The sequence below is a fragment of the Trichoderma camerunense genome, assembly GCF_050948025.1.
Source record: "Trichoderma camerunense strain CBS 138272 chromosome Unknown V8C40scaffold_6, whole genome shotgun sequence".
NCBI classification, from domain to species: Eukaryota; Fungi; Ascomycota; class Sordariomycetes; order Hypocreales; family Hypocreaceae; genus Trichoderma; species Trichoderma camerunense.
This window is the reverse complement of record NW_028145364.1, coordinates 879,998-904,058: the sequence shown is the minus strand read 5'-3', so window position 1 is coordinate 904,058 and position 24,061 is coordinate 879,998. Positions and strand designations below refer to the sequence as shown.

At 51.5% G+C, this 24,061-nt stretch overlaps 7 protein-coding genes across 7 annotated transcripts; 3 read left to right on the top strand and 4 right to left on the bottom strand.

The window, feature by feature from the left end:
- Positions 1-396: 396 nt before the first annotated feature.
- Positions 397-2,238, top strand: V8C40DRAFT_240978 (Whi5 domain-containing protein). Its single transcript, XM_083214925.1, has 3 exons — positions 397-1,138; positions 1,297-1,458; positions 1,545-2,238. The coding sequence occupies exons 1-3, from the start codon at positions 881-883 to the stop codon at positions 2,010-2,012; spliced, it is 888 nt and encodes a 295-aa protein (XP_083074887.1). The 5' UTR covers positions 397-880; the 3' UTR covers positions 2,013-2,238.
- Positions 2,239-2,563: 325 nt separating this feature from the next.
- V8C40DRAFT_274088 (aspartyl aminopeptidase) lies at positions 2,564-4,108 on the bottom strand (the record flags this gene model as incomplete). The annotated part of the gene is made up of 2 exons (XM_083220567.1): positions 2,564-3,987; positions 4,051-4,108. The coding sequence occupies 2 exons, from the start codon at positions 4,106-4,108 to the stop codon at positions 2,564-2,566; spliced, it is 1,482 nt and encodes a 493-aa protein (XP_083074886.1).
- A 234-nt stretch (positions 4,109-4,342) lies between these two features.
- V8C40DRAFT_189884 (RTA1 like protein-domain-containing protein) lies at positions 4,343-5,921 on the bottom strand. The gene is made up of 2 exons (XM_083211848.1): positions 5,531-5,921; positions 4,343-5,461 (listed from the first exon to the last, which is right to left on the bottom strand). Exons 1-2 carry the CDS (start codon positions 5,829-5,831, stop codon positions 4,815-4,817), a joined length of 948 nt encoding a protein of 315 aa, XP_083074885.1. The 5' UTR covers positions 5,832-5,921; the 3' UTR covers positions 4,343-4,814.
- A 3,252-nt stretch (positions 5,922-9,173) lies between these two features.
- On the bottom strand, positions 9,174-11,036 carry V8C40DRAFT_240972 (uncharacterized protein). Its single transcript, XM_083214924.1, has 2 exons — positions 9,692-11,036; positions 9,174-9,625 (listed from the first exon to the last, which is right to left on the bottom strand). The coding sequence occupies exons 1-2, from the start codon at positions 10,411-10,413 to the stop codon at positions 9,529-9,531; spliced, it is 819 nt and encodes a 272-aa protein (XP_083074884.1). The 5' UTR covers positions 10,414-11,036; the 3' UTR covers positions 9,174-9,528.
- A 2,520-nt stretch (positions 11,037-13,556) lies between these two features.
- Positions 13,557-14,208, top strand: V8C40DRAFT_240968 (uncharacterized protein). Its single transcript, XM_083214923.1, has 2 exons — positions 13,557-13,958; positions 14,044-14,208. Exon 1 carries the CDS (start codon positions 13,668-13,670, stop codon positions 13,827-13,829), a length of 162 nt encoding a protein of 53 aa, XP_083074883.1. The 5' UTR covers positions 13,557-13,667; the 3' UTR covers positions 13,830-13,958; positions 14,044-14,208.
- Positions 14,209-15,293: 1,085 nt separating this feature from the next.
- On the top strand, positions 15,294-19,566 carry V8C40DRAFT_240966 (Ran GTPase-binding protein LOS1). Its single transcript, XM_083214922.1, has 3 exons — positions 15,294-15,650; positions 15,896-17,429; positions 17,514-19,566. Exons 1-3 carry the CDS (start codon positions 15,639-15,641, stop codon positions 19,028-19,030), a joined length of 3,063 nt encoding a protein of 1,020 aa, XP_083074882.1. The 5' UTR covers positions 15,294-15,638; the 3' UTR covers positions 19,031-19,566.
- Positions 19,567-19,627: 61 nt separating this feature from the next.
- Positions 19,628-23,918, bottom strand: V8C40DRAFT_240964 (uncharacterized protein). Its single transcript, XM_083214921.1, has 4 exons — positions 23,604-23,918; positions 23,426-23,537; positions 20,556-23,344; positions 19,628-20,497 (listed from the first exon to the last, which is right to left on the bottom strand). The coding sequence occupies exons 1-4, from the start codon at positions 23,607-23,609 to the stop codon at positions 19,871-19,873; spliced, it is 3,534 nt and encodes a 1,177-aa protein (XP_083074881.1). The 5' UTR covers positions 23,610-23,918; the 3' UTR covers positions 19,628-19,870.
- Positions 23,919-24,061: the final 143 nt, after the last annotated feature.

Genomic DNA, 24,061 nt, shown 5'->3' with positions numbered 1-24,061 from the left:
CACGGTTCCGTTTTGACGGGAAGGAAGGACGCGGCGAGGTGGGAGGGTGGGCTAGACTTGATGTGGTATGGACAGGGGGAAAATAGTACTAAGTAGTCACTGTAGTTGCTATGGAGAGTTCTATTTTTTCCCGAGTGTCTTTTGGAGTAGCTATTCCGTACCTATACAGTAATAAGTGTGGGGGAAGGGGGAGAGCAAGCAAAGAAGAAGAAGAAGAAGATAAAAAGTTACAAAAGTACAAACCGGTTTCTCCTCCGTTCCTGTGCTTTCGCGGCGGGCAGGGCAGGTGGGGCGTTTCGGGGGTGCGGTCGCGCCTGGACAAGCCGCGTGAAGAACGAGGTTGGTTTCGCTCTAAGCCGAGCCGGAGGGGACATGGTTTAGCGTCTGGGGTTTATTTACTCTTTGTTTTTATCACCAATATTCTTCTTCTTTTGAAGTACTTTGGCAGCATCCTCGTCGTTTCTGTCGCGTTTTTCTTTTTCCCTCGTCGATTGTGTGGTGATTTGAGAGCTATCATCTCCATTGAGCTTGTGTTGGCGCTTTGGTCTCTTGTGTCGTGCCGTCTCCAAAACAGCACAAGACCTACATACTTGAGTGCTCGGCATTCAACGGCCTTTCGCGAAGTCTTTGGTGCCTTGGACACGCCAATTGCATTGCCTTCTACTTTTTCCAGTAGGACAATCGTATACTAAGCGTATCAATCTACATCGATACTGGTGCCCTTCTGTGTCGATTCCTACCCGCACACGCGATCTTGCGCTGCCGCTAACACAACACCCCACCAGTGGGCGCGACGTATCTTTCCCTCTTGCCGCGCTCTGGTTTTGTTTATTCAGACATATTCCCTCTTCTCTAGACTTTGGGCCTACTTGGAAACACAATGGAAGCTGTCTCGTCGCCCATGAAACGACGCGCCGTGCTCGGCTCTCTAGACGCGAACGCGGCGTTGTCAACAACACCAATCGCAAGCAAAATGATCATGATGGGATCGTCAATGCTGCTGACGCCGTCGGCTCTGCTAGTGAGCAGCCCATTGATTGGGAGCGAGTCGTCAAAGGCAAAGAAACGGCCTGCGGGGGAAGACGACGGTGAAATGGTAGATGAGAGTCCGGTGCCGAAGAAGACGTGTGTTGATGGGGTGAGCAGGCTTTCCTTTTGTTTACTTTGTCTTGATGTTTCTTGCATACTCGCCATCCTTTGGCCATGCTATTCCACGTAATAGCAGAAACAACAACAACAAGACAGCTAATCCGCGCGGTTGGCTTGACACTGTTGCTAACGGAGAAATATGTATAGGCTACGCGATCGAGGTCACCCAGTCTTGAGACAAGTTCCCTGTTTGATAGCTCCGCCGGAGATGCTTCCTGGACGACGGCAACAGAGCCAGATGCAACAGCGGCCACAACCTTGCTAGCTGCCACGAGGCCTCGAGCTTTGACCAGGGAACAAGCCAGAGAGGTAAATATCGTCCTCTCCACGTCCTCTCCCATAGCTCTTTGTAAAGTAAGAATATCAATTAACAAAGCGTCACCCTCGCCATGCAGAAGGCAGAAATCCTCCGTCTACGCCTCGGCCTCGCGGGTTACAAGCTACGCACCGGCCAAACCTCCGTCCCCCTCTCCGAACTCCAGCGCAAGCCTCTCCCGCCATCGACCGCGACGCGCAGACGAGCGAATACATTTGCCCACGCGGCACGGACGAATACACACACTAGGGTTCGGAGCGCGGACTCGATCCCTCATGTGCCGGCGTTATCGCAGGAATCATCGGTGCTATCGGTTAGATCAGATGCAGTGACTATGTCTGCTTCTCAGGAGAGCGTCGTGGTGGAAACAAGAGGCAACACGCCTGATCATGTCGATGCGCAGGAAGCTGGGAATGAACGAGACAAAGTTGTTCTACTCGCCATAAGTGATGTAGATTCTCCTTCGAGGGTGTTCATGTCAAGTCCAGCACCGGCGCCGGTATCGTCATTAAGGAGCACTTGTACGGAGGACGTGGATAGACTATGAAACAGCGGGGTGTTGTTGTTGACTATATCTATCTTTGTCTTTGTTTTTATTTTTTTCAATCTCGGGAACAGGAAATGAAGTATTTCGGGATCCAATTTTGATGTCATGAATACTGTATTGTTATAATAGCTAGACACACAACTCTTTGAATGATGATGATGACGATGTCATGGCGGCAAAGATGGGAGTTTACACGCAGCGAACAACAAATTGAAGTAGTACAATGACTATATCTGTTTCAATAAAGCGGCTTTTCTACTTTATTTTAGTCTTTTTTTGCGTACCATTTTGTTCAGTCAATGTCTGCACAAGGGCGCATGTCCATACAAGGGCGCACATTCATAGTTCACCATTTTAGAATATGATTCTCTTGGAGATAATTTTCAGTCCTTGTTTCGTGTTCCCCGTCCAATTCCTTCCCGTCAACGCCTGAAACTATCAACTGCCCACTACATGAATGCTTTGCTTTGCGTTGCGTTATACGCAGCTTATATAAAGTAAGTATGCTTTCTGCCAACTTAAAAATTTACACCAACCTGATTCAACCCCATTTAATCAACCAGGATCTTGGGCTCAATCTCGCCATAGCTACCAAAGAACTTGGCAAACAGCTTGATGGCGTTTCCGACGTCCGCCGTGCCGCCCGTCTCACGGATGCTGTGCATGCTGAGCTGAGGGTTACCCAAGTCGAGCGTGCGCATGCCCAGCTTGGCAGCCAGACCAGGTCCAATGGTGCTGCCGCAGGGTGAGTCGTTGCGGACGACGAAGAGCTGCAGCGGGACGCCGGCCTTGCGGGCGCACTCCTGGAGCATGACGATGCCGGGCGAGTTTGTGGCGTATCGCTGGTTGGCGTTGATCTTGATGACGGTGCCGCCGTTGATGGCGGGCTGGTGCGACGACTCGTACTTGCCGGCGTAGTTGGGGTGGACGGCGTGCGCCATGTCGGCGGACACGAGGAACGAGCGGGAGAGCGTCTGCTCGTAGGCCGTGGCCTCTTCGCCCTCGTGGTGGACGTGCTCGTAGCTGCCGTCGCTGGCGGCGTCACGGTTGCCGGGCAGGACGGATAGGCGTCGCAGCACCGACGGCAGCAGGTTGGAGTGGGCTCCCTGGGCAGACTGGGAGCCAATCTCCTCGTGGTCGAAGCAGACGGTCAGGCGTATGGTCGAGTCGGCATCGAGGGCGTCGGGGGCGCTGACGGAGGAAATGAGGCCCTCGACGGAGCAGTAGGTCATGCCCAGGTTGTCGAGGCGGGGCGAGAAGACGAACTCGTCGTTGATGCCGCCGATGACGGACTTTTGCGTGTCGTAGAGCACCAGCTCAAAGTCGACAATGGAGGCCACGTCGACGCCGGCCTCGTTGGCAACGACGTCGAGAACGGCCGGGTGGTGGCGCACCGTCATCTTCTCCAGCGGCTTAAAGTCCTCGTCCTCCTCCATGGCGTCCTCGCCCTTGGGCTGCTCCTCGGGCTTGCTCTTGTTCAGCTCGGCAGCGGCAAGGCCCGCAATGGGGAACAGCTCAATCTCGTTGTTGGGCTCAAAGTTTGCCTGTCGGTGCAGGTGGATGGCAAGCGTAGGAATACGCAACAACGGCTTGTCCACCTTGACCAGCTTCTGGACGACATTCTCGCCCTCGCGCACCATGACGCGGCCAGCAAGACTCAGATCACGGTCGAACCACGAGTGCCAGATGCCGCCGCCGTACGTCTCGACGCCGACCTGCAAGTAGCCAACGTTGCTCTTCTTGGAGACGGGCTTGACGCGCAGGCAGGGCGAGTCGGTGTGGGCGCCGACGATGGCGACGGGGTTGCCGGGGCGCCATTTGCGGCCAATGGCAAAGGCCACGATGGACGAGCCGTTGCGGGTGAGGTAGTATTTGCCGCCGGGGCGGAGGGCCGATGCCCAAGAGTCGCGCTCGCGGATGAGGGTGAAGCCGGCCTTTTCGAAGAGGGCAGAGGCAGATTTGACGGCGTGGTAGGCTTGAACAAATTGTTAGATACTAGAACCCAGTAGGGGATGAAGGAACTGGAAAATATGCATACGAGTGGGAGAAGAGTTGACAAAGTCGACAAAGTCGAGCGCGGCCTGAGGAGGAGCCATGATGAAGGCGGTGGTCGAAAACGGTGATGTTCTGGTTGTTGGACTGGTAAATGCCAAAGACTGGATTGCTGTCCTCGACCGTCTCGCTGTCGAAGAGCAGATCATGCAGATTTGTGACAAGGGAAAATTGGGAGGGAATTCTCAAGAGTGCGGAGAAGTTTCGTTCTACCGGGATGGTATGGAGGGATGGAGGGGTTCCAGAGGGGTTCAGGCGGGCGTTGGGCAAAATTGGAAGCTCGAGGTCCAAAAGTTCCCGGAAGCGGCACACTGGAGGCGGCAGAGCGGGGCCGAGGAGGGCCGTTGAGACCCGCGATAAGGGGAGCGGATAAGACACTGGATAAATGTTGGTTCTTTGTGAATATACTCAACAACTCACGGGGAAAAGGAACAAAATAAGAAGCTGTAATGGATATAGATGGTTAATGAAAGATTGATAAGCATTAAACAGTAGTTGTCTACATTCTCCTCTCGATAAAAATCAAAAATAATCAAAGCAGCTACCAAAAAGACAAACCCACGCTTCCTATCCCTTTTGTGCAAGAAGACCATCCATCTATCAAAATCCCTCCACCAAAAAAGCAGTCTAAAAAACAAATAAACAAATGAAAAGCAATTATATGTCACGATCCCAGTCCACATTCCATATTTAACTCCAGCTGCAGATCCAACCACAACTCCAACTCCATCACCACAACCATACAAAAGTCTAAACGATCGGCGCCTGACTCCCCGCCTGACTCCCCAGTCTCTCCTTGCGCTGATCGGATGTGCGTAGTGAAGTGAATGAGGTATCCATCTCCCACTTCTGTTCGTCAATGCTTTCTCGCTTCAGTCCCAGTCCCGGCTGTCCGAAGCAAAGTGCAATGGCCGCCAAGAAGACAATGGAACCTTCCAGGATGATGAACGTTGTCTGATCCTTAATGAGTCCCTTGCTGTATCCGTCCTTCAGTTCCGCAACACGGTAGCAGCAACGGGCCAGGATGAGCAACGTCGCGGTTGTCAAGCCGGCGAAGAAGGTAGTGAGGCGCCAGCCCCATGCAGAGGCGCGGCCAGACCGAAAGTAGCGGATCATGTAGTCTGCAAAGGTGACGATGAAGGCGGTCAGGACGATGACCTGAAGGCTGAGACCTGCCTGGGACACATCGATGCCGACTTTGTTGGAGCCAGTGGTGTTTGCCGACATGGCACCGCCTGCAGCCTGGAGGGCGAGGCAGACAATATCAAAAGGGATGAAGATGTAGTAAAACAGCTGCGGCTTGAAGCGAGAGAGATCCGGGCCGAGAAACATGATTGACTTGGACAAGGTCACGTAGATGGAAGCCGTGTAGAAGACGGGGGCAATAGTGAGGCAGACTGAAATCCATCAATTAGCCTAGGTAAAGCGGGAATAGGGCAAACTCTCGAATGGGCATCTTGTCTTACCAATCTGGATCATGAAGCCATTAAAGGAAAAGGGATTGTTCCACAGCATTATCCTGCCGACATATCCAATAATCTCGGTGACGCAGCCGATGATGACGGGAATGGTGAAACCCCACGATCTCCATCGGATACCGAGATAGAGGTGAGCGATTCCGGCTATGCCAAAGAGAACGGCAAAGACAGTGTTTGCGGCGAGCGAGGGACGATAGCTGAGAATGCTCCATGCCGCGGGACATGTGTCCAAGTTACAAGTTGTGTCGCTTCCGAAGGTGATGGTTCCAGGGGGCGGGCGTCCAGACATGGCGGTGGTGGTGTGATGTTGGGTTAATGATTGTCTGATTTGATAGAGCTCCGTGTCTCTGATAGGTCCGTTGGTCGAATTGGTTGCTTTGCTCTTGTTGGGGCTTGTTGACTTGGGGTATCAATATATAAATATATAAATAGGAGGATGTGTCTCTTTTGTAAATGCAGAAGAGCCGTTGATGTGTTCTCAATATTCTTGCAGCACAAAGGGGAAACGGGGTCCCTTTATCGTCGTCAACAGAAAATGCCAAGTTTTCCGGCCCAGATCCATGCGCGGCTCCGTTGGACAATACATTGCCCCGTCTCTCCTCGCTCTCGTTCCAGGCACTCCTTCGGCAATCTCCACATGGCCAACAAAGCCCAAAACGAAACCCAGCCTTAAGCCTCCAAGCATTCGTGGCCACGACGCAGCGTCATCCCGGCATAACCTTATCAAAACGCCCAGACAAAACCAAGGAGACGAGTGAAATCACAAGGATCAATGCTAAAGGTGGCGCCACTGCCATCGTTCGACGCAGATGCTGAGAAGAGGGACTCGACACCGATGATGCGCAGGGCCGCGGCCAGCGTTACGGCATGCGAAGGAGGAGCTGCCATCGTGGCTCAGCTCAGCTAGCCGCATCGCAAAAACTCCCAATTTGGTATTATTACTGGTCTAATGGTGCAATGGCATGGCAGCGATAAGCCTCGTAACGGGATTGAAACGTGCTGCTCGCTCTCGCTCGGCACCGAGAATGGCATGGTGGGCTGATGTTTGCATCGCCAACTTTAATCATCAGCCACTTTTTGCCTTTTTTTCCCTTATAAGGAAATGCTTCCCCCTGTCATCTTGGGCTAAACGAGTGCGAACAAGCAGAAGAGAGAGAAGATTCCATCGAAAAATAGGGAAAATAGGGAAAATAGGGATTCGGGCGGAGGATCGGAACTGACGCGGTCACTTGCACTGCCGTCAGCACGAAGCGGGTCATTTGTGGCGCCTTCTACCAACTGGCGGGCGATTAAACGATTAAAACCGTCAAGCCTCACCCTAGAAGAGCATATTAAGCGAGTGCGAGATGGCTTCAGATCCTTCTTCCGTAGCCAAGCTGCGTTTCGCGATGCTGATAGGCCCCAACAAGCACCGCAGCGGGGGAGCAGGTTGACGTGTTCAAAGCCACCGACTCGTTCATTTCATCAGTTTTTTCTTATTCTTGTTTTCAATCTATTTAGTTTTTTTTTCTTGTTGTTTTCAAGCGAAGAATACGGAGTACGGAATTCGATTCGAGTCATCCACCAGTGGAATCCGGCCAAGTGCTGTCAGCGCTTCTCCATCTCTCTCTCCATCTCCCAACATCGACTACTATCTACTATTATCACAAAATCACTAAGGAAACAAGACGAGACAAATTATGTTGATGTTTCCATCACGGAACCACGCCAAAAGGAAGAATCACGCTAGTTTTCGCATCGAGACGGCTTATACTAGCATCGCGATCCTTAGTCGGAAAACAAACACCAAGTCTCGACACCGTTACGTATGCACTTTCGTCACATCACGCATCCCACGCCCTGCCCTACAGTACAGCACAGCCACAAGGGAAAAATAGCTCGATCCAGAGGGGAGAGTAAAGTCTTGGCTCCTCACCACGCACTCAAGCAAGAACGCTCACCATCTCAGCACGTGGTTTTCAACACATGGCTTTACTCCGTACTCCGTACATTCGGCAAATACACGTAACCTCATGGCTAGCACGGCAAGCCAAATTACTCCCTACTTACTGGCCCTTATCAATACGAGTCAAGGTCCCGCTCGTTCGTCTATCAAACGGCATTCGTGTCTGGTTCTCATTCCTTCTCCGTTTCATACACCGCGATTCGCAAGTCTTGATGAATAATGGGCTCTATACGAGGTCTACTGCTCCAATCTCTTCTTTTACCAGATACAGTAATTTGTCCTTTGGTTCTACTATCATAGCACCAATAGCGCCAATACCTCATTTTGCGAGACAGGTGGATGTAAGTTTTGGAATGTGCCAAGCACTGACCGCATCGCAAGGACCATACCAATACTCGACGATATCACGACACCGATCAATTACGAGCACAAATTAACAGCAGAAGTACTTCATACACATCTTCCCAATATATCAATTGGTCTCCAAATTGCTCTCATGGTGGAAACATCCCGCATCCCATCTGCCGCTGGTAAAGTCCCTCGATGCTAGATTTACGACATCGGCTCTCGCAGATACCTTCACGATCTGGAGTATAACCTGAGAGTCACCAGATCAAAAGAAAGAAAAGAGAGGCCACATTGGGGGATATCAAAGCGTACACAAGACAACTAACGCTCCGCTATCATCGATCCCCCCTACTCGGAGCAGACCGCTCTCACAGTTGAAAAGAGAGATGCACATGTCTTATACAGCCGATACGACTCAGTGGGCCACATTCCATCTCACCCTACCCGACACAGAATCTCGTTGCCAATCTCGAACCAACAACACCAACCATTTATCGGTCTTTGTACCATTGTGGTATCCCACGTGGTAGTATGAGGCCGTTGTTTCGCATCGATTGATGCTTAACTTCTGTGCTACTGCATTGTGTTTCCATGTTTCACAGTTGCACAGTACATGACATCCTTGCCCAACCGCTCTCATGGTCACACATGCTCTCTTCCACTGTAATGCATGATGGCTCTCCTATTTCACTGACTACCAGATACCCACATCTGTGGAAGCCATAATAAGCTACAATGTTATTCAACGCAAAACGCACAAGCACCACCAGCAACCCAACATCTAAAAATACACATCAAACCAATGCAATCCCAGTCCCAAACCTCGACCAAAAAGCCTCACATCTATTCACACAAAGCACAGTCCTCCCATCCATCTCGGATCCTCCGTCTGATGTAATCCAACAGAATCCCATACAATTCAAGGCCAAATACCAAACTACCACAATAATACTCCATACGCCCCCTCCTCTTCCATTGACGTGTTACGCACAGATCACAGCCAGCTATTCTTTCCCCCCTCAAGCCTCAAGTGTCAAACCCGCACAGCATTGTCGCGTGGTACTTCATCTCGATCCCCCCACCAATCAGCAGAGGCCGTCACCTTCTTTCGGCCTAATTTCCGTCACTCGCACCGAGCTATGCCCACAGAGGCAAGTTGGGCGCTTTGCGAAATGAGCATCGACATGGGTGGATCCATAGAGCCGATTTGAATACGCTCCAATGAGCAGGGGGAAAAAGGACGCTTTTTCAGAGTCAAGAGCAGGTCCCTCTCTTTCGAGATCTATACGAATCAAAAACATTATCACGAAATGGGAAGCAGACGCAGACACGGGATTGTAAAAAGGTAAAAAATGTAATCTTTGAGAAAAGGCTAAGAAAAGCACAAGTCGTTAAAAAGTTTGATATCTCAGTTCGTGACCAAAAAATGCTTCGTTCAAAAAAAAGACATCCAGGACAGGGCCCGCAGTCGGTTGTCTGACGGGAATCGTCCCCGCGAACGCCCGTACAATTAGAATATTAAGTATACACACTCCAAGGGGTATAATCCCGATTTGCCGTAAAACTCTAGTATTATTGAAGAAAAGTTCTAGTTCAACTTCTGTACATGTCCAACCAGATCTCAGGGGCGCCTGTCGTGTGTGTTTGCCATGTCCCGCAGGCCTTTAATTCAAAAATGACTTAAAGGAAACGTTTAAGCGAGGATCAGGGCAGCGACACCGGCAACGGCGGCGAAGACGGCAGAGCCAGCGAAAGAGGCAGCGCCGTTGACGGGAGGGGGAACACCAGTGCTGGTTTAAGTGTTAGCTTATCAAGTTCAAATATCAATATCGAAAAGGATGTATATAAAAACTTACGTTCCGTTGCCAGCAGGGCCGGTGGGCTGAGGAGGAACAGCACCGGTGCCGGAAGGAGCGCCGTTACCGCCAGCAGGGGCGGTAGGGCAGGGGACGGCGACGGTCTGGTACTCAACAGAGGTGAGGACGGTGGTGTAGCTCTTGGTCACAGCGATGACGGAGCTGCTGGGGCAGACAGGAGCAGCAGAGCTGATGGGGGCGCCGGGAGCACCGCCGGTAGGAGCAGCATAGCCGCTGGTGACAGCGGGGGAAGATCCAGCGGGGGCGCTGTAGACGGGAGAAGAGACGGCAGGAATGCTGTAGACGGGGACGGAGACGGGAGCAGAGCTCTCACCAGCGGGGCCGGTAGGGTAGACAACACCGGTGCTGTTGGACCAGACCTGGGAGGTAGGGACAACAGTGGGAGTGGCAGTGGCGGTGACCGGGCAGATGGTGGTGGAAACAGCAACGGTCTCGGTGGACAGGACAGTGCTGTGAGCCGGGCAGTTGGTAACCTCAGGGCCACACGAGGTGATGGTGTGGATGGAGGTGGCGTAGACGGTAGAGGTGGTCAGGGGGATGTAGTTGGTGGCCACGGAGGTAGTCTGCTGGCGAGCCGGGCAGTTGGTGACGGTCTCAGGGCAGGCAGTGATGGTGACCAACTCGGTGGTGTAGTCGGTGGAGACGGGCTCCTGGGCGAGGACCGAGGTGGCCAGGACAGCAGCGGCGACGGTGAAACGCATCTTGAATGTCTTGTTTTTTTGGTGGTTCTAGAAGAACGAAGAAGTTTTGTTGGTTGAAGAAAGAGTGTGTGAAAGCGTAAAGCTTTGTTTGCTGGTTGGTTTGTTTGAAAGAATGGACGACCGAAGTCAGAGCGAGCTGGCGATTGTGCTTGGTGGGCTGAGGAGGAAAGAGAGGAAAAAAGAAGAAGCTCCTCGACCGAACGTGGCCTCATATTAATAGCCATATCGACAAAAGAACAACCTCACCTCGACTGCCACCCATTGGATACCCCGGGAAATTGCGTCCAGAACGGATGCCAATCTAGGGGGTTCACAAGTGGATGTCGTGGTGGAGATGCTTGTCGCGCCAGTTTCATCCGCCTCTCAGAAGAGCCAAGATGGAAGACCCACGAACCATCCCGGGCTTGAGACCAGCCAACCCCTGTCTCTGATTTCTGCAGGTACAACATCGCTCCATACTGTGTGGCAAACGGCCAGGGCCATCGCGCGAATGAGCAACCACATCAGCATGCGGGTTGTGTGTTTGTGCTCCTGCAGCGGCAACAGATCACCTCCCCATTGGCCAGGACCCCTGCGTCTGTCTTGGCCACTTTGTGCGAGCTCTCCGTACGAGGTAATTGATGCGCAAATCGCTGTGAGCAATTGGGCATTAACGACCAAAGCAATGGCGCCCGTCCATGAGACAGAGGTCGGTCTCTCGCTCGGCGCTCACTCTCACTCATAACATCTGTCTATGAGCAAGGAAATACTCGTCATGGTAGCGGCATACGAGTACTGTACAGTACAGCACCTAGGGATGGGTCGTTAATTACCGCCGTCCTTCTAGACCTGTGAAATGCTCACCGTCCTTGATAGTAACATTCAACCAAGACATACATGCTCTCATTTCAACCTTCTAAATTGGCCTTCGTTAATGACTGGAGCTTCTTCGGCAGCAATACCCTCTACGGAGAAGAGAGGACGGAGTACGCGAACAAGTACCTCGTCGACGTTGTGCTAGTCGCCGGCTTCATCGTTCCGCTGGTTACAAGTGTAATTATGCTTGCACTTTAATCTCTGGAACCCAATAGTCCAAGCTCGTATTGTGCTGCCTCGCACAGGCATCACGTTCTAACGCTGTTCCAAAGTGACACGGCTGAGGATCTTGACCGATCGGACTCGGGAGGCGGGCCTCTGCACCATTGTTTTCAGAATCCAGTCTCAAGTTGATCTATTTTGTGGGCTCCGAAAGGACAGCGTTTGATGACAGTGCTGTCCAGGCTACGGCAAACCCAGCGGAATACGCAAGGAGGGAGGAAGGGGGGGCGACAGAAGGCTGCCGCTTGCATGAGGTTGGCGAGATTGGCGAAGTTGGCCCGTCCCTCTGTTATTGAGCAAGTGAAGCATCCTGAAGCCAGTCGTAGCAGCTCATCCTATCACAATAAAGTGAGTACGGAGTAGTGCCGAGTAGCATCTTGTAGTTGATGTTGCATCTGTGCTCAGATGCCGACCTCCTGCGAAATAGCAATTAGCATTTGCTGTAATTCAGCGCCGCCGGGGATGATATTCCATGTACTGTATCTAGCTGCCGAGTCCATCCAACCTTCCCATAATGGATATGTCTTCGCAGCAGGGGATTCTCCAGACGCCGTCTACAGCCCGGGCTCCCTCACTAATACTAGTGGCGACTTATTTCATTCGAGCAACAATACTCTGTAGTGTCGTCTGATTCGGGTTCGTTGACCAACTGCTCCATGGACGTGTGCGTTTGCACGATCCAGCGGTTGGGAATCGGTAAATCTTGATTCTCCTCAGAACGGTATTAGCATACCTACCCGCCAGTCGTATTTATTTTCTTGTAGAGATGTCTTGGCACAGTTCCAGATCTTTCCAAACAAACGAAAATTCAGGTACCATCGTATGCCAGGGGGATATTGCCCTTGTCGTAGCAGAATCCAGAACAGCAACAAGGAGGGAGTAGCTCCCCACGTGCACCGTATAAACCCAAGCCATTTGGCACGTTACAGGACTGCTAGACGAGCCCGGGCAGAGAGCTCTGCATTTGCCTCATACTAGCAACCACAGCGATGCTCCATATTGCTTGTGCTACTAGCAAGGCATGCCAGGTCTCTTTGCTGACTGGGTGGAGTCGTCAGACAGCGCGACTAGCATCAACCGAGTAATAGCCCTGCTCCCTATCAGTCCTTATGCTAGCACTTTGGGAATCTGCTTCTCGAAAAGCAGTGTCGCATGGGACAAAATAAAGAAGCGGTGACATTCGTCCTCGCACCGCGGAGTTTGCCGAGCCGATGCTGGCAATGCTGCTTGCTTGCTTGCCTCATCCTATTCCCCCGACGGGTCTAGTAAATATCGCAGCTGGCATTGGAAGCAGAGGTGAGGATCCGTATCCATAGTATGGATGTCACAGCGATATTGTAGTCTGTCTGTTACTCCGCAAATACGGCGGTAGTCTCGCTCCTGCGTGTGCTAGATTTGGCATCGTAAGCAAACACGATGACAAGTACACTTGAAGATACAGTAGAAAACCCGCCGTGTGTGCGCTAATGCAGGAACCGTTCTTCATCCGCCCATCTCTTGGAGATTTGTGTCTTTTGTGGCTTGCCACGAACCAATCTTGCTTTGCACCCGCCCGCATTCTGTGGAGTCGCCAGAGGGAAAAGGCGTCTCGTCAGCCAGTCCAAAAGATGGGGGAGCAACGCAAATTAGCCGCGGACAGGCACAGCCAAAGCTATTCGGGCGCCCAAGCTGCTATGAGAAGGTGAATCGGCGGCATTTCGCTGCGGCCGAGTGAGGGGGATGCGACCATTGCCCATGATTAGCCCGAGGCTACTGGGTGCTAATAAGACTTGGCTCCTCCCTGTTCTAAGATGGTGGTTAGAAGCTCCAGCGTTGTTTAGCTGGATTGGGAACCGGCACAGCTCCATTTTCTGGAGTGCGGACAGGGAACATGACTATCGTGGCGATGGAGAAAGTTGCACGGCAGCTGGTGGCGGTGAGCGGAGAGGAGAGGCAGAACATTGAACGTTGCACCACCAGCAGTACAAGCGCAATGTACCTTGCTGCTGTAAATTTGTAAATTTGTCCGCGTGCTCTCCCCTGCGTTTCCTTCAATTAAACTCTTTCTCCATAGATCATCGCGTCGGCGCGTTGGCTGACCTGCCTTTATCCGCCGATAGACCCAGTGGCTGCATTGGCGCTGTGATACTCCGTCTTGTCCGTCCAAGCTGGTGATTTCATTTCACTGCTTGGCGGTAATGGCTCCTGTCGATCGCAAAGCTGTTTCTGCGCTCTCTCCGTCTTTCTCTATCCCTTTTTCGCCTCTTCTTGGGTCTTCATTTTATGCAGTGACGTCGACTGTCTCATCATGCTACGCTGGCGCTCTTGTTTGTCCTCGTATTGCCAGTAGCTGCCGGTAGTCTCATCAGATGATAACACCCCGGTATCGTCATCTCCATAGGCCCTGGGATTGCCTATTGTGCTCTCGCGAGCAAGAAATAAGGTTGGTTTTGAACGCCGACACGAGATGAGAGACGAAATGACAGAATGTCGGTTGGTTACATGCGCACGGCCATGTTTTGTGGCTAATGTTACGAATACTGCTCCTAACTTTCGCTTGATCGTTAATTCAAGGTTGCCTACCTTGATGTAACAATGCTTTTGAGTTACCACCAGCGATGGTTATGCTCAGCCCTTTCAACTCAGCTCTGGAATCTCCGGGTTTGATCTGTATAGCATTGGGTCCGTTTGATACCAAGTCCTATCATCAGTGAGAGGAAATCGCCAGATTCAGTATCTCTAGGGTGTGATGCTAGACTCTCGGAGAAACAATCTGCTCCAATCTGGAAATGTGTACCGCGAGGGCGGCGTGCGCGCCCTCATTATCAAATGCTGGTAGATCAACGTCAAACATTGATCTGCCACCAACGTCTCACCCATTGTGCTCACAGAAGCCCATGGCTAATCATGCCCTAAACAGTGTTCTGTAGAAAGTCTTAGACTATTGTCTGAGTATCTCCTTCGCATCTAGGGTTTACGGGACCGACAAGTATGTAAATTGCAATCACGGTATAGGGTACGATTATACGGAATTTGACGACATCGAATATCAGCTTGCGTCAGCTATGGAACTACGTCACACGGTTTGATCCGTGCTGTTTTACGCGTACCGGAGACAAGAGGCCAAGACTTTGTTGATCGATTATCCATGCAGAAATGGCACAGCGGAGCCCCCGTTGCTTATAAGATGTATATAATGCCCACCTGGTGCCTCCTAAGTTGGGTATCTGGTTTCTGATTTGCTTAGTCTGCTCATCAATAACCCATCTACGGCACCATGCACCTCGCTGTATACGCCCGTGGCAAAAGTGCTTTCGATCGCCACCCCCTTTCAGACTGATATAAACTCTTCCTGGATTCGCTGATAACATCACCCGCCCTTTGGGCTGCGCTGCCTGTGCTTATTGGGCTTTACCGTATAGAATGGCATGGATGCTAACTTCGCAAGCTTCACGTGAGCAGAAGAAAGGGGAATTTACTATACCATTGGCTATGGTACGACCTGAATCTATTTTTGAAATTCGTAAGCCGAGCTGGTAATAAGCCTTTGCCAGCGAACGTAGCGCAATCTGAAATGTTGAGGCTACAAGAGCTTCATCTGGGTATATCAACCCTGCACATTTTAGAGGTTGGATCAAGCTTGTACTATCGCAGCCTCACACGGCACCTATGATAACCGAATGAGCTCGTATCGCCCGCACTGTGCACTTTCCACCGAAAAACTCCGAGATCAGTACGGATCAGTACAGTGCGGTGTCCGTGCCCACAGCGCTGGATTTTTGCCCGAAAATCATCCGCTTCAAACTTCTTCCAAATGTACCACCCCACAGCTTGCACCGACTTTTGAAATAGCGAATAAAGACGCACATTTTGTGTCTGAGCGACGAGTGGAAGCTGACCTTGGCTGCTGTGGTTCTCCTCTACTTCCAACTCCTTGAGTCCCAACCGAACCTCGTGACTTGCCTCCCTCGGTCGAGTTTTTCCACGACAGCAGCAGGAGGAAAAAAACGACAACCTTCCGACCTAGGCATGCCTTTGCGGTAGCCTCGTCGCCGCCTAATAATTATAAGCATGCGGATGCTGCATTCACAAGGCTGCCAGAGTTATAGCAGCATCCCATTTTAGCATACACTGGTGTTTTTCTTTGTGATATAAAATCTTTTTCGAGTATGGAGAGTCAGGTACGTCAGTTTGCATGTCTCGTAGCCACGAGACCCCCCAGCTGCTGCCTTATTGCTCTTTTTGCTGCGGTGCCCCGCCATCGGCCATTTTTTCTTCGTTGAGGCCATCATGGAAGAAAAAACAAGTAGAAGACAGAAAGACCACATGATTATGTTTCTCTAGCGAACATCTGTTTCCTGGCACCTGACATGTTTCTTCCTTACTGCCTGAATTTTGTCATAGAGCTAACGGTTGTGATCTCCAGGTCGAGAATGCCGTCGAGATTCTGTCGAATCCCGCTTCCGATCCGTCGGTGAAAGAGCAAGCATTTGAATATTTGAACCAGCTGAGGAGCGACCCGCAAGGATGGCAGGCATGCACGAATCTGTTTTCTCGAATCCCCCGGACGTCTGAGGTCGTGCGCATGGTGTGTCTTGAGGTGGTCAATATTGCGGTCCATACACAGGGTCTTGATGGAGAGAGCCTAGCCTTTCTCAAACATACCTTGTTACAGTATGTACGCCAGGGGTATGGCGCTGGTGCTCAGCAGGATCCCGATCCTGTGTCCCTTCAGAACAAGCTTACGCAGACTTTGACATACCTCTTCGTCTTCCTTTACCGCGACGGCTGGCAGAGCTTCGTTGACGATTTCCTCGACTTGACTGGACTCCATCAGAACGTCGACAACGTGGCTGGTGTTCTTTTCTACCTGAGGGTCCTATCATCAGTGCACGATGAGATTGCAGATATGCTTTTATCACGAGAGAGCGGCGATTCGAAGCGAAATACGGAACTCAAGGACCAGCTGCGAGCCCAGGACATGCAGAAAGTCGCCGAGTCATGGAAGCAGTTGCTTTCCAGATACAGTGGGAACGACGTCGTTATTGATCTGGTCTTGAAGGTTCTCGGCAAGTGGGTTAGCTGGATGGACATTTCGCTTGTCGTCAGTCAGGATATGCTTAACCTGCTGCTGCCCGTCGTTGGGCGGACTGGCAGTGAAGACAAGGTGCGAGATACAGCCATCGATACCCTCACCGAGATTTGCGGAAAGAAAATGCGGTCGGCGGACAAGATGGAAATGATCTCGTTCCTTAACCTGCAGGACATTGTGAGCCAGCTGGTTGCCAGCCCTATGCTCAACGACTTAAAAGGCACCCCGCAATACGATACGGATCTTGCCGAGGCCATTGCCAAGCTCGTAAACACCACGGTGGCGGATATCATCAGAGCCCTTGACGATAATAATGCTAGTGACGAAACACGGACGCTCGCCAAGCAACACCTGGACGGCTTCCTCCCACTCCTTTTGCGATTCTTCTCCGACGAATACGACGAAGTGTGTTCGACTGTCATTCCGTCATTGACCGATCTTCTTACTTTCCTCCGAAAATTGGGCCAACTCAACCAAGAATATTCCACCATGCTCTCGCCGATACTCAATGCTATCATTCGAAAAATGAGATATGATGAGACAACATCGTGGGGAAATGAGGACGAGCAAACAGATGAGGCAGAGTTTCAAGAACTCAGAAGGCGTCTGCAGTATCTCCAGAAGACCATCGCCGCCATTGACCAGAATCTGTATATGGACGTACTGAGCAACCTTGTGGCGACTACTTTCCAGACGTTGGACCAAGCGGGATCGCATATGGATTGGCGGGACCTCGATCTTGCCCTGCACGAAATGTATCTCTTTGGAGAGCTTGCGTTGCCAAATCAGGGACTCGGCACCAAGAACCAACCGTCTTCTGCAGCCTCAGAGCGCCTGGTGGTCATGATGCAGAAAATGGTCGAATCTGGTAAGTTTGCTATCGGAGAAGCAGTATCAAAAGCGCTCTATTCCTTGTACCTCTCTGGGCATATAGCTAACAAGTTGACTACAGGAATCGCAAATTTCTCACATCCTGCAATTCTTCTCCAATACATGGAAATCTGCGTCCGATACTGTGCCGTTTTTGAGACCCATTCCCAGTACATCCCCCAAGTCCTGGAGAATTTCGTGCGCCTAGTCCATCATAACCATGTGCGCATCAAGACTCGGTCGTGGTACCTCTTCCACAGATTCATCAAGCAGCTTCGATCTCGCGTAGGAAACGTCGCCGAAACTGTCATACAGTCGATTGGAGATTTACTGCCCATCAAGGCCGAAGTGCCTGGAGAGGATGCAGATGATGACATGTCGTCGGACGAGTCCGATCACTCGGCGGATGCTCTTTTCACTAGTCAACTCTACCTCTTCGAGGCTATCGGATGCATCTCTTCTACGCATAGCACACCCGCAGAAAACCAGGCACTGTATGCCCGATCAGTAATGGATCCTCTATTTCAGGATATGGAGGTCCACCTTCCTCGAGCGAAGGGGGGCGACGCGCAGGCGACCTTGCAAATCCATCATATTGTCATGGCACTGGGAACGCTTGCTCACGGCTTCTCCGACTGGACTCCAGGATCCACCTCATCAAACCAGCATGGTGGACCACCAGACAAGCTTGTCTCTGACGAGTTTTCTCGCGCAGCCGAGGCAATCCTCATTGCTCTTCGTGAGCTGAACTCGTCAGCAGAAATCAGGACGGCTTGTAGGTCTGCTTTCTCTAAACTGCTGGGTGTCTTGGGTGCTGCCGTTCTCCCGCAGCTTCCAAAATGGATTGAAGGATTACTCTCACAAAGCTCATCCAAAGATGAGATGGCCATGTTTTTGCGGCTTTTGGACCAAGTGGTGTTCGGATTCAAGTCCGAAATATATGATGTTCTTAACATGCTGTTGACACCACTTCTTCAGCGCATCTTTGGAGGGCTTGGAGAGCCCATCTCTGGCACGGATGATGAGATACAGCTGGCCGAGTTAAGGCGAGAATACCTCTCTTTCATCCAGATCATCCTAAACAACGGGTTGGAGGGAGTTCTTATCAGTGAAACAAACCAAGGTTTCTTTGAGCCAATGATTGCTTCTATCCTTGAGCTGGCAAAGACGCTGGATGGAAACCTCGGTCCGAGCCGGCTGGCCTTTACCATTATGGCTCGGATTTCTTCTCTCTGGGGTGGTCCTGATGTTGCCACCATTTCACGAGAGCCGACGGCGCCAACTGGCAGTCCCAACCCAGCAATTCCTGGATTCGATCACTTCATGATGGACAGGTTCCATTCCACATGCTGGGAGGTGATGCGGAATCCCAGCTTTAAGCCGTCCACCGACGCTCAGACAAAACAAGTTCTGACGGAAATTGCGGCATTGGAGCAAACGATATACACCAAGACAGGAGACATGTTCATCCAACAGATGCAGAACGAATTGTTTCCCAGCCTGGGGATCAACGGCGATGACTTTTTGCGATCCTTGACGACCTCAACGGATAAGAGGCAATTCTCAACATACCTCCAGCAGCTACTAAACAGCCGGTGACGGGAGGATTTATGATACACGTGAGATTGATGACTTTATATACAAAGGCACGGAACAGTGGTTTGGCAGTTGTGAACGTGAACTAAGGGGGGTTGGGAAGGCACAAGGACAGGGCGGTTACAGGATACAAAGTTATTATCTCGGAGAAGAGGAGGTGGATTTGGGCATATCATAGAATCAACCCCCCGCATAAAACGACCTTATTTTTTCCTTTGTCCCCCCTCCTCAAAAAGAAAAACGAAAAACAAAAAGATATCAAGGCGAAGAAGACCAAAGAAGAAACAGATTTCTCATTTGTTCGGTTCACGCGCGTGCGTGGCGGCTGGGACGGGAGGGCTTTTCCGGTTGTCTGGTAGGAATTTTGAAGGAATAGGTAGGATAGGTAGCGTATATAATAAAATAAATTTCGTCTAGGCGACTGACAGAAAAGCCTTTTGTTCTCTCTCTCTTCCCAAAGATGGACATTCCATTTGAAGTTATTTTGTCTGCTGCTACCTTTACAATTACGTGAACAGAGTGATTCGCTGGGTGATGAGGAAGCCAAAGTTGAGTAGAATTTGATAAAACATGATTGGTAGTTTAGGGATGAAAATAACGTCTAGTATAAATTATATTTATTTATTTAGGAATTCCATCCATTTAAATAGGAGAAGTCTTTTTTAAACCTTTTATTGCTTGCCCCCCATCCTCTATCACAATCTCCTCCTCTTTCTCTATACAATGCCCATTATTATATATAACCCCCCCTCTCCCCTTTGAGTAAAATAATCAGGAGAAAGAAAAGAAAAGAAAATAAACACAAAATTGGAATGAACTTGGCTCATCCACCCCAACCATTACTTAAATGATATAACCCCCAGCAGCGAGACTGCGCCAGTCACGCACCCCCATGGCCTCCTCGAGCTCGACGCACCACCAAAGGACCTCTCTAGCCTTTTCGACCTGCCCGTTCTCCTCGTGGGCGCGAGCGAGCGCAAACCACGCATCAGAGTAGTCCCAGCCCGTGCCGAGACGAGTGAGGCCCGAGAGCAGCGTAAAGGCACGATCACGCGCAGCCAGTCGGTCAACGAGCGGGAGATGGAAAGCCTTGTATGGCTCGGGGAGCTCGTCCTCATCTTCAGGATCGCTACCGGAGCCTGCAGCTTTAGCTGTCTCTTTTTCGTCGGCTTCGGAAGAGAGGGTTTCCGCAGCGCTTATGTCGGAAACGAGTCCCAGAGGCGTGTATGGTAGGGTTTTGAGGGTAGTCGACGAAGAACCAGCCTTGGTAGGACGGATATCATCAAATATCTCGTGTCCATCCAAGGAAGGAATTGCTGGCGTAGGAAGCAACTTCTCGCTGTAGATGTCAAGCAGAATATTTGACAACCCAACGATAGCTGCAGGATGGTCGGGATAATACATCAAGGCTGATTCAAAGTCAGTTCGAGCCACATAGGGTGTGTCTTTTGCCAACGCCAGTAGACCCAGCTGCAGATATCATGTTAGCCATTTGCAATGTTTCAATCGATAGAGCAGCGAAACTTACCTCAGAGTAAACGTCACCCCAGAGTTCATCTATGCTCTTCTTTTCACCCCAAGCCGGACCCCTAGTGGAACCCGGTCCGCTGGACGGATCTTTCGCCATTTCGCTCTCAAGTGTGTGGACTAGCTTCTGTGCCTCAGCAACTGCGCCCTTGCAATCCTCCAACATGCCCGCTCGTCGATAGAATCCTGCAATCATGAGCCAAACTTTGATTAGGATTGCTGTTCGTTGGGTCTTCTCCTTGTCTTTCGGGAACTTGATCAGGGGTAGAAGGTGAGGTAGTGTAAAGCTAATGTCAGAAGACAGATCTGAATCGTCGGTGTACTTGGAGTTTGTGGAAAGATATGAGTTTAATGACGATAGCGTCCTGCCTCGAGAGGAATTTGCCACCCGAGACTGTAGGCGTCTACCAGAAGCTGAGAAGAAGTCGTGATCAGTCGAATCGGAGTCCCCAACCACTGTAGCTTGATGTGATAGACCGCCCGCACTCGATGACCTGCGCCGCTGGCTCCCGCTCCTAGTTTTCTTCTTCAAGCTGTTTCTCCTTCCAGATTCGCTCCTCCGCTGGGTCCCTACACTGCCACTCCGTTCCCGTCCATCTCCGTTCTCTGATGTTACCTGAACGGTTGGGGCGATACTTGGGGCAGTGGTGTGAGATGTAGCAGGTCTAACTGCCACTGTTTTCTCACCCAGAGTAGCGTTGCTTATCTGTCTGGTGGGGGGCCTCGATCTATCTGCTCGTGACCCAAAGATGCTGCCCTTGAATGTGCGTGCAGTCTTTGGTGGCTCTGCAACAGCTGGAGGCTTGAGTGCCTGCTGCTGCACGTCGATGCTACCGAATAATCGTGAAAACAGAGTCAGCAGTTCATAGCTAGCATTTACAGCAACGTCTGGCCCTTCCATGAGCTCAATCAAGGCAATTTGTGTCATCTTGACATCCAAGATGCCCACCTTCTCCTCATCACTCATATCATCAATGAGTCCCCTTGACGGCGCGGCCTTAGCTTCGGCGTCATTGAGGTGCTCGCTGCGAAAACCGCTGTCCGACTTGCCAAAGAGGACGGTTGGGTCTTTGAACTGCTCCAAGGCACCTTCACACGCCCTTGCTGCCATGACGTAGTCTTGTCGGGCGCTCAAAAGAAGCGCCAGGAGATGCCACAGAGGGATAAGAGACCTCTCCTGCCAATAAGGTCCATAAAAGAGGTTATAATCTTCTTCGAATCCGTGTACGGCTATTAACGCTGATCTAACGAGCTCTATAGCCGTAGCCAGCTCGCGCCGCTCAGCTAACAAGAGCCCGAGACTGAAGAAGCTTCGGACGTCCTTTGAACGGCCGAATTCAGGGGCCAAAGACCTGCGAAGGCATCTGATGGCCTTGGACTGTATCTCAGCCCTCGACCCAGCTTCAGTCGTCATCCGCGACCAGTGAGCATGTGAGAGACCAATGGCCTGCCAGGCGAGGGCCACAGTTTGAGGAGGCGGGGCATCTGAATGCACCTCGCTCTCTTCTTTATCTTCTGCAATCGCAGGTGTGCCGTTCTCCTGTACGCTGTGTGGGAGTTTGGAGAGCCAATCCTCCAGCTTGGCGCCTAAATGCCGCGCCTTTTCTGCAGCTTGCTGGTGCCCATAGCTGCACAACATCATGATTCCTTGTGACATGGTTTCTAGAGCAGTTTTATCGTCATCCAGGCTTGGTTCTGGGTGTCCCGTTTTCGCCACTCGAGCCTTGCCTTTTTTAACAATATCTAGGTAGGAATCGAGTGCCTTGAATGCCAGATCGAATTCAGCCACTGACAGGTGAACGTTGAACAATGATCTGAGAATGGCTGTCGAATGATACGTCCTTGTCGCAGCACTGTACAAAGTATCAAGCACGCTCCGGCTAAGGAGATCTCGGCCTCCTTGGCCCAAGTCCTGCTCACTCCAGCCACGGCCACACAGGATGGACCAGTTCATCATGACTTGCTTAATGAATGTTTCGATTTCTGCGCGCTCCTCGTCTGCTCGCGGAAAGGCAGTCTCTCCAAGCAAGAGGGCCTGATAAGCTGCCTCCGCACGCTGGAGTTCCACCCTCAACTGGCTTCGAGCCGACATATCCTCAACCATCTTCTCAGCTTGTCCGGTTGGATAGGGCAGGTCGTTCTCTAAGATTCGAGAGAGTGCCAGATAGTACTCATTCCAGATCCTTCTCCGGGGTACGGAGCCCTTGAACCCGAACCCGCCTGTAACGGGGGCGGACATGATTTTCCAGTATTTTGCCCAAGATCGAAAGCTGGAGATGGAATTGGGGTCGTCCAGGGAGATTTCGCTGTTATGGAGTGCCTCGCTGGTGAGCATGCAGTGCTCGGTTAGGAACAGCTCTGACCAGTACCGCAACTGCTTACGGATGCCATGACCGCCCCAGACTCGATCCAGGGATGGGAGGCCTTTCTGTAACGCAGCAAGCGCCGGTATTCTGTGTCCATCTCTCATCAAACAGTTGGCCCTGAGGTAGGCAGCTTTCAAAGCACACACGCTTGTCCATTCCGATGCTGTGTTTGCCGGGTCGATATCTGGGTATTGCTCGTTGAGGCTCTTGGGCAGTCGTTCCAGCGCCAAGGTATACTCGCCAACCACCCAGTGCAGCCACCCAACGCAGACCTGGGCCTGAAATCGTTCCTCGGGGCGGGTTTCGGCCTCAATCACAGCCATAAGCTTCGGAAGTCTGTTGGGCACGTCGAGGTCGGTTGGCTGCGTGCCGGCAGCAGTGACTTTCGAGATGGCGCATTCTGTCTCGGCGGTCAATGTCAGACCTGTGGCGAGCCAATTACTTCGCGGTTAGTTTCCATGTGTAGGCGACAATTGGGGATTTCGGGTCCATGTAGTCGACGTACATTCTCGCGCTGGATCGTGTTTGCGGACCTTGCGAACCAGCTCTGGAACGTCTGCCCAGTTGCCCTCGCAGCGGGCGTCGTCCAGCAGGTCGGCATAGCGAGCTGCCTTTGTCTAAAGATGATGGCGGTACGTTAGTGTCTGGTCGTCAATCGTCAGCTCCAGCTGCAGCTGTCTTACAGTCATTTTGCGACCAGCTCGGCTCAGGGGGGAGAGCCGTATTCCGGGATAGGTACAGGTAGCCAGCAGCTGTCCAGCTCCCAGATGCACACACGCAGCTCAGCACACAAGGCAAAAACAGGTGCCGCTGACGAGTTGATGTCAAGCTTCAACAGCCAGCCTCCTGGACGCAAAAAAACGACGGAGTCGCGATGACGCGAAAAGGGGGGGTGAGGCTCTTGAGAGATGAACAATGTCCAAAGGGAGGCTGGAGCATGTGGCAGAGGCAAATCCTCCATAGGGACCCTTGACGTAGTGGCAGCTCGTGGCTGTACGCGGACCCGACGTTTGAATGACCAGCTGGGATTAATGCACGCTCAGGCGGCGACAGGTAATTACAGCGCCTAATTGGCAGCGGGTTGGGGCGCCTGTCACTAATACGAAGCACTATCGCTGCACTGGACATGCACTGGTGGGCA